Genomic DNA, 9002 nt, shown 5'->3' with positions numbered 1-9002 from the left:
AAAAGGTCAAAGCAGGAACCAGATGAAAAGCAGCCCACTGGCCATCTAGACCTGGGGGAGGAGGAAACAGGAGAAAGAAGGAGGTGAAAGAAGAGGCCATCAACCTTCTCTTTTTAAAAGGGGAAAAAAAAAACCCCAACCAGCTAGAGAAGTCCAACAAGGCAGCAATTCTGGCTAACAGCATGAAAATGACTTAGGGTAGAATCACGACTTTGCTCCAAGTGAAACCTCCCAGATTCAGATTGTGTTCACTAAGCTGTTTTAGTTCGAATTGTGATTTTAACCAAGAAAAAACCAGATCATTTAAAAAATATTGCATGCAAGAACCATTCAATACATAGAGTTATTGTTGGATTAAAGACAGTTTATTACTATACCTGAGCACCCAAGTCTTGAAATTCTTTGCAAGCTTCTGGGAACACATCATATGCAATAACCGGATATCCATGTTTTACCAGGTTTTTTGCCATTGGATTTCCCATGTTACCCAGCCCAATGAATCCAACTGGGGTTTTGGAAGCCATTGCCCTAGAACACACTAATTTCAAAACAATAAATATCATTATACTTGTATTTTAGAGAAATGCATAACAATGATGTAACAAAAGCTAGCATGTAATCTATTTGCACCAACTGAGACAACTTAAATAGTTAAACTTAAAAAGGGCAGCAAGGTGATTCCTATTCCACATAATTTCAACCATAGATTATAGCTCACATTGGGCCACAAATACCATCCCTGAATGATTTTTCACATAGCAAAGAAAATTATTTTAATTAGAAAAATGTGAGTGTTTCAAAAAGTATAGTAATAATCAAACTTGAGCAACATCGCTGAAAGCTAAGGTCTGAGTTTCGGTCCGAGAGGAGCTCAAACAAGGACTTAAAATATGCAGGCTTGTCTCTGTTTTGTTATGGGCCTAAATACTGAACTGAAAATGCAAAATCAAATTTTATATATATTTTACAGACTCCTTATTTGTAACTTTGGTTGCAGCCCTGGGATTTAGCACCTGTTCCCTAGAAATGGATTGATGCTGCCACTTTATTTCATGCAGCCCCTCACAGATATTAACTGGACTCTTCTGATCCTGCACCCAGATATAAACCACTAACCTAAAAGTCTCAATAATAAATCATTGCCAATTCGTTGAGCCATGTAATCACTTGCACTATAGTTTAAAAGCAAATGCTGAAAACTAGAACTAGAGTATAAATACAAAATGATGAAGTCTTTACAGGAACAACCACTGAATTCTATTTGCTGTACTACAGAGACAGAACTATAAAGCATGATCTAGTATCTACAGAAGACACTAGAGTTTCAGTCAGTTACTTTTTACAAGTAGTTAGCGAGTATCAGATGCTGGATTATAAGTACCATTGCAGGCATATCAAATGCTGGACAGTAAGTAGCATTTGCAGGCAACCATCTACTGCAATCACTGTCTCATCACTCCAAACACTCCTAATCCAAGGGCAGCACAGTTTGGCAGTGCCGAGATTTCTTTGCTGATTACATAAAATAATTTCTCCTTTACAGCAAAGGAAAAAGTTATGCAGAATAAACACTAAGGCATGTGGCAACTAAGCAGCCAGAAACGAGGCTAACTAACTATGGAACTACTGTAACTCTGAAGTGCACACACAGTGCCTAAGCTGGATCTAGACTCTAAGAGGTCTCAATGCTTAGCAAAGAATCCTCTCTAGGCCAATAACACTCGATTAATCATTTTAAAGTCTTTCTGAGTTTAAGCTCCCTCTTAGCCAGCAGTGGTCATGCTCTTTCATCTGCAGCACTATTTTGGAAGTGCCACATTTAATAAATCAGGTGTGTTGAGAGAACTTTGGTCTGAGACAGTTTCCACAGATGCCTGCATCAATTACATAGCTAGAGAAGCAGCACAATTTAAAAGAAAACTGCACTGGGAAAACACTTAGTGCAAACTGCGATAAAGTCAGGAAAAGAGCACATTGCTTTTTTAAGAAGTGCTACATGTCAAATATAGGAAACAAATTAACAAAGAGCCTAAAACACCACCATCGGCCATAGTAATCATCTTGGAGTCTTTTCTTCTCATAGTTTCTATGAGTCAGTCTTCCCCAGTACATCAGCTACACTAATTTAAAATTGCTCCTTTTGCTAACCCAAAGCTCCCACCTTCCTTTGGAGGTTCAAGTCCTGGTTTTCAGCATCTTTCTTTCTCTACCCCTTAATACCAGTGGATCTTATTTACCTTGACTTCTGTAAAGCTTTCAAAACAGCCTCTTCTAGTATCCTGCTAGCCAGTTGGGGAAAGTATGCACTGGACTGGACTGCAAGACTGCCTGATGGAAGAAACATTGTCTGGATTGTTGGGCTTAAACAACAGTAATCAGTGTTTCAAAGACTAGCAACAGTCAGCTATACGTGATGTTCCTCATGGGTCAATACTAGGGCTGCTGCTGCTTAAAAATGTCATCAATGACTGTGACGATGGCACATAAGCACCCGCAGCAAGATCATGTATGACACCAAACTGGGGGGAATGGCTGAGAAACTGCAGGGCAGGGCTACTATTCAGAAAGACTGGAGAAACGGGCCTCAAGAAGTTCAACAAAGAAACACAATGTCCTGTACTTGGGGCAGGAGATGTCATTGCAGGCTGAGGACTGGCTAGACAGGTTGCAGCTCTGCAGAAAAGGAACTGTGGATTCCCATAGACAAGTTAAGTATGAGTCAGTAGTGTATCCTTGCACCAAAAGGTTAATTACATACTGCCCTACATTAGCAAGAACATGCCTAACAATTCAAAGAAATCAGTGATTTCACTCTACAAAGCACAATACACAAGAGATGTGGTCAAACTGCAGACACCCCAGCCCACATCAATTAAGATGACTGAGAAGCTGGAGAATATGGTGTATGAGCAGAGGCTAAGGGAACTGTCTTTGCTTAGCCTGAAGAAGCAAAGGAGAATTGCAGTCTTCCATTGCCTAAGGAGTGGGCAGGAAGAAGAGTTACACAGCAAACGGAGCCAGATTCTTCACAAAGGTGCACAATAGGACATGGGGCAGTGGCCAAAAGCTGCAGTAAGGGAAATTCTGGTTGGAAATAAGAAAAGCATCCCTGATAAGGAGAAACGTTCTGCACTGGAACAGCCTGCACAGAGAAGTGGTGGAACCTCCACCCTTGGAGCAACCTTGGAGCACCCTGAGCAACCTGATCTAGCTTTAAAGTTAAGCCTGCTTCCAAACCCCAGTTTTGTTTGTTTCTGTGAATTCCAAGTAACCACACCAGAAGCATAAATCTGGCTACCATGTCTAGGCTCACTCTTGTAGGCTCTTCATTTTTATCCTTCTCTCTTGTTTTCTCACACCATCTCATGAATATCTAGCCAGCACCTCAAACTAAACATCAAGAAATCTCTTAATTGTCTTCAGAAAACTTTCTTGATACCTTTTTTCTGTATCAGTGCTGACACCAGCAGCAATGCCTGTCACTCATACTTAGCCTAGGAGACTCATCCATGGCCTGCTTAAATCTCATTCATACCTCCTTCGTCCCATCTGAGATCTCAGCTACTTCAGAACCTGGCCACCTGCCTCAACTTTACAGGCATCATCTTGCCTTGATCTTCATGGAAATATTGGGACTTGAGAAGGGCATTTTGCCCATGCTACTTTCTGTCACTCCTTCTCTGCATCTCACCTTACTTTTCTCTACCATGTTACTTTGCTTTGACAACTTTTCATGGCTATCATCACATCTTACTATTAAGACATCAGCTGGTAATTGGACAGCAATGACATGGCTGTTGCCAACAAATATTTCTATTACTTCTCTAAGGCAGCTCTTCACAATGTAAATATCCATGAAAATAACTCATTCTTCTACTATAAGGCGTTCCTTAAAAGTCTTCATTTTGCAATATCCCCAGAAGGCACAGCAACAGTTAGGCTGGAATACGAGGCAAGATGCTGATTGGTATTATTAGTTTTGTGTCACTGTATTCTATTATTTCCCCTTTATCTGTCTCTGTTGATTTTCTTTTGTCCTAGTTCATGAATCAGGGACCATTTTCTGTTCTGTGCTAACTAGACCATATTCAAATCCACAGGAATTGGGACCTGTTAAGAGAAATAGTCCAATTCCTGACTCAGTTTCTGACTTCTTAGTTTGGTTTAACTTCTCACAGCCCAGTGTTAGATGAGCCACTTTAAAATGATATAATTTGATTAACAGCTTTGAAAAACCTCCAGATCCCCAGATACTCAAATATAGGAAAACCACTTTAAAGGACTGATGAAATTAGCTCACAGACGTACCTAATATAGCTGATTTTGATTAAATTTGAATCAACTGCATTTAGAATCATGGCATACTTTTTAATGACTACTTAAGACAGTGGAGGTTTGCCAAACAGAGTATGTTTAAGAAGACACAATTTTTCACATCTTCATATTAGATGAAACTCCACAGGTGCTATCATGGAAAGTGATGTTCAGCTTGAATATCCAGGCACTGTTTACCATTTGATACATGGCACAGGCTCATTTTTGAAATAACTGTGTAATTCAAACATCGAAGGATTGATATTCTGCAAACCTACACACACATACACTTAACTAATCCCATCAATTGTATAAGCATTTGCAGAAACTGTCCCTGTGGTACTGAGTCGATTTTACTTCAGCCATAAAATCTACAGTAACCTGCTGCAATCACATGGCTGGAAAAATGCCCAGTCCATGCTCAACTTCTAACAGAGGGCAGAACATCAGAAGTAGGAGCAATAGAAGCTACTTTTAAAATAATCACTGATACAATGTGCAACTAATTCTCCTTCATTGGGAACAGAACCAGCAGCGTAGGTTAATCTACAGATCAAGTTAATTGTGAGCAAAACCAGCTACAGCTACACTGCATCCAAAGAATCTGGGCTTCTCCCAGGAGATTCTTCACTGCTCTCTTGAGAGAATGTGTACTCACAGATCCCGGTGCCTGTGAAGACTCCATTGATGAGGAGGATCAATTTATGACCCTCTTGCCATCTTAAGAGCTTATAGACAATACAGATAAAAATGTTTTGCTTTGAAAAGCCAGCCTACAATAGAAACACTTTACCTAATCCATAATTCAATGAGAATTTTACCTTAAAAATAATTTAATTAAAAAATCAGCAAGTTTATGAATCTCTGAATGCCTTTTCTTGAACAGAATGCATCCATTAAGAGAGTAAACTCAGAAATGCAGATTGCAGTCCTGTCCCCAGGATACATGGCCTGTCAACGACCTACAAAACTTGTCTTTTCAAACTTCTACGTAAGGATACCGAAGGCAATTTTCTTTTTAACCAGAACAATGACAGTTACAAGTTTAGATAATTTCAGATGTTTACATTTCATTTTACACTATCTCCCAAAGTTATGACTCTTACTGTTTAAAGAAAGAATTTCAGCTCCAGTGCTGCCTTGAATTCACTGCAAATACTACACTGCACAGACCCTATAGTACGCAGTGCAGAGGACATCTCTTTGTATTCAAACAAAAAGGAACTAATAGCTGGATAGGACCACAGACAGTAGAGCTGGAAAAGGTCCAATATGCTTGTAGTCTCAAGGAAAGCACAGTCTGACTGGCCAAGAACAGGACTGAGAAACCAGTAACTCTCAAACTGTAATCTCAACTATATTACTTACTTTTTGGCTTCATAAAATCTATTTTGAACCATGTTCACCAAAATGTTCAGCTCCTGGGATGGAATGCCTATCTTCACAGTCAAATGAAACCGATAAATGTGGCACAAGGGATAACAGCCCACATATTCCTGTTCCATATGAATTTTCTCATCAGAGTTGTTGCAAGTCATATTAATATTCAGTGAATCCTGAGCTTTTTTTCAACACAGTAGGTGAGATTTAACAGGAGCATGGGAAGTTGCCTAGAGGAAGCTCAACTCCTGAAGCTACTGGTTTTGCTCAGGGCTTTATGAGAAAGTACGGTTGCATATGAAGTAACTTGACAAGGAAAGGGAAATATGATGACAATTCAATCTCAGCCACTAAATGAAGGACTTTGCCACTGGTTTAGCATCTTAAGTTCTGGTACAACTACAACAGAAGACACCATCCCTTTTCTCCTTCCTGCTTTGAAAGAAAGGATCAGATAGAGCTTCTGTGTTTTGTGCAGACTTCTCTACAGACTCATAAAACCTCTACTGAATGAAATCCTGGAGGGAACTAGACGGAGAAACATAGAATTTAGAGAGGCCAGCTGTACATGGGCAGAATCAGGTCTTTCTGTTCCTAGAAGCTTTTGCCAATGGAATTTAAATTGCCCCAGGGTCACAGGCTTTTAAAGGTTATGCAATGATTTTGAGAACTGCACTCTGCCAAAATCATAATTTAAGAAGATTACAAGACTCTAAATTTGGCCAGCTTTACATTGAAAACATCCCACTTGCTTTTCCTTGCCTCTGTAAAGGTCTGCTGATGAAAAACAGACGTGATCTTGTAACAGTCAGAGTCTTCTTACCTCATTTTTCTTATCTGTACCTATACCTCATTAAATGTTTGCTATTACGTAAAAGACAAAACCATGTAGTATGTACATTTCATCTAAAAAGAATAGCAAGCATACACTTGATACCTTAATTAAGTAATGTGCTGGACTTCAGAGCAGCAGGTCTTTCTGTCACAATCCTTGCTTAGTAATTTTTAAGTAATAAAAATGCTTCTCTGCACCAGAGCATGGAATCATTTTGACAGTTCAAACAGAGCTCCTGCATCAGCAAAAGTACTACTTAACTGTTAACTGAATGGGTAAATGCTTCTCTGCACCAGAGCATGGAATCATTTGACAGTTCAAACAGAGCTCCTGTATCAGCAAAAGTACTACTTAAATGTTAACTGAATGGGCCTCTACTACTCATCCAAAGCCATTTGTAAGGACGTTTTCGTTCTCTAGCAGGGTACTGCCATCTCTGATGAACAGCTCCCTCAGCTGATGAATCTTCATTCACCAGAAAATCTTCCTTTCTCAGCCACGATACCTCATTAGTCCCCTCTTCATCCTCCCTAGGAGTCCACAAGGATTGCTCCACATCCATCAAAAATGTATTTTTAAGTAAGGTCATATACACCCTCTCCAGGGTACCTTTGCCAGCAACTGCCAGTGGCAGATCACAAGACTGTATGGTCTCTATCCAACTTGCTAACACACAAACATACATACACAAGATGCTCTTCCAACATCTGCCCTCAGCTATTTTCCTCCTAGATGATTTAATAGCCTCTAGTATAAACATAGAACAATCCATCATGGTCTGCACCAGCTGCAAAGAGCAACTGACCAAGTAACGAAGGTGCATTCATTAAGTGAACAAATACAGCCTGCTCGCTGACTAAGCTGTGGCATTGGACAGCTCTCGGAGCTGACAGTTCCTTCACTAGGATGGCGTTTCACTCAGAACGACTGTTGATGAAATCGCTACTCTAAGGACAACTTTTAGACTACTCAGAACTGAAGAAAAGGATGGCAAACCTAATAAACGCATTAGACATGGGGAAACCTCGACATATAACTAAGCAGTTTGGCTTAGCAGTTAAGAAGGCTTAATGCTTAGACCTTCATCCCATAAACACTTCTCAGAGTCAACAGGACTTTCAGCGCAGTCACTACTGACTAATTAAGTCAGAGCTTAAATGCTGTGGGTGACATTCTGTTCTATGGAAGTTTCTTGGAAGTCACAATTTCTCCTTAGACTTACTCACAATTTCTCACTCAGGTCTCCAGGCAAAGGCAAACTATATTTTTCAACTTTAAGGGCCAGTGTAGTGTTTTGGGTTGCTTTTCACACCAAGAAATGAGATCCCTTCCATCTTCTCTACATTAAATATGACCATTGGAATACTGACCAAGACAGTAGATTTCAAAGCTCTTACAGAAATATCTGACAGCTACCACACACAGAAAGTTCAAGACACATTGAAAGCTGCTGCTTTCAATTGTGGTATCACAAAAGGTACTAAATACTCAAACAGGTCTCCTGTATTTAACTTTAGTAGCATGTGACCAATATGCCTGCTGCACCTGAGCTATTACTTGGCACACCACCAGAGCTGCAACTGTAAAAATAAAATCATGCATTAATGGAAGCGAGAGAGTCAAGCAAAAATAACACCGAAAGCTAATTTCAAAATTGTCAAACACTTTTCACTGATCAGTTTAAATGAAGTTCAAAGGGGAATTACAAATTTTTAGAAGTTACTCACTTAAAAGTAATTAAATAATTCCCAAACCCCTTTGTTAAGTGTCAAGATTTTAGAATCATATACCATTTAAAAGAATATATTTCTTCCACTTCACTACTTGAAAAGTCTTCACCTACTTGTCTGCTTGGAGCTTAACCATACAGTAACATACATGAGCGACAGACTGCTGTCAAAATGACATTGAAGAGACAACTGAAGATATATTTTTGATTATCCATTTCAGCAGCTAAAATAGTTGGAAACAGTAGCGCGATTTCCAAGTTAGAAAAGGGAAAAGGTTTCGGCTCCATTTCTGCAAGTACGTTCTTCGTTCATGTGCACCAACAGGGCATTTACAGGTGTTTGCTCCTTCCACCGCCCATGAACCACCCCCATGTGCGAGTGGGTGCCTGCGCAGCTGGAACAGGAGGAACTGCCGCTGGATTTACCTTCAGTTTAAGGAAAATAATCGGATACAATGATTGAGAGGGTTGAACTGCCCAGATCTGGGTGACAGGTACTGCTAACATGTCACTGGTGCCACAGGAAACACTTGCGAGCTCCGGTAATTGCCAGGCATGCTATTTTAAGCAATCGAGTGAAAACATTTATTGAGCTAAGCCACGCCGAAGCTCCGGTACGGCCTCAAGTGAGGCGGCGGCGGGAGCTGCTTCGCGGGAGCGCGCCGCGCCAGCGATGACCCTCCCCAGCACTCCCCGGGGGGTCCCTCATCGGGGGCGCTGCACGGCGGGGCGGCTCCAGGGCCC

The 9002-nt window shown here is 40.5% G+C and overlaps 1 protein-coding gene across 3 annotated transcripts in view; it reads right to left on the bottom strand.

The window, feature by feature from the left end:
* The window catches only part of HIBADH (3-hydroxyisobutyrate dehydrogenase), an 85834-nt gene extending 76868 nt beyond the window's left edge, over nucleotides 1–8966 (bottom strand). Inside the window, exons 1-2 of one of the 3 annotated variants that reach the window (XM_035894071.1) lie at nucleotides 8320–8966; nucleotides 378–538 (exon numbers count right to left, since the gene is read on the bottom strand). In XM_035894071.1, coding sequence (XP_035749964.1) covers nucleotides 378–524 — 147 coding nt within the window. In that variant the 5' untranslated portion in view covers nucleotides 525–538; nucleotides 8320–8966. Of the gene's footprint in view, nucleotides 1–377; nucleotides 6728–8319 lie in introns of those variants that run through there. The other 2 variants (XM_035894072.1, XM_009638650.2) reach the window with 2 other exon arrangements.
* Between the last annotated feature and the right edge of the window lie 36 nt (nucleotides 8967–9002).

The sequence above is a fragment of the Egretta garzetta genome, unplaced genomic scaffold (assembly GCF_000687185.1).
Source record: "Egretta garzetta isolate BGI_Z169 unplaced genomic scaffold, ASM68718v1 scaffold94, whole genome shotgun sequence".
NCBI lineage: Eukaryota > Metazoa > Chordata > Aves > Pelecaniformes > Ardeidae > Egretta > Egretta garzetta.
Note: the sequence above shows the minus strand (reverse complement) of the source record. Positions and strands in the feature narration are given on the sequence as shown.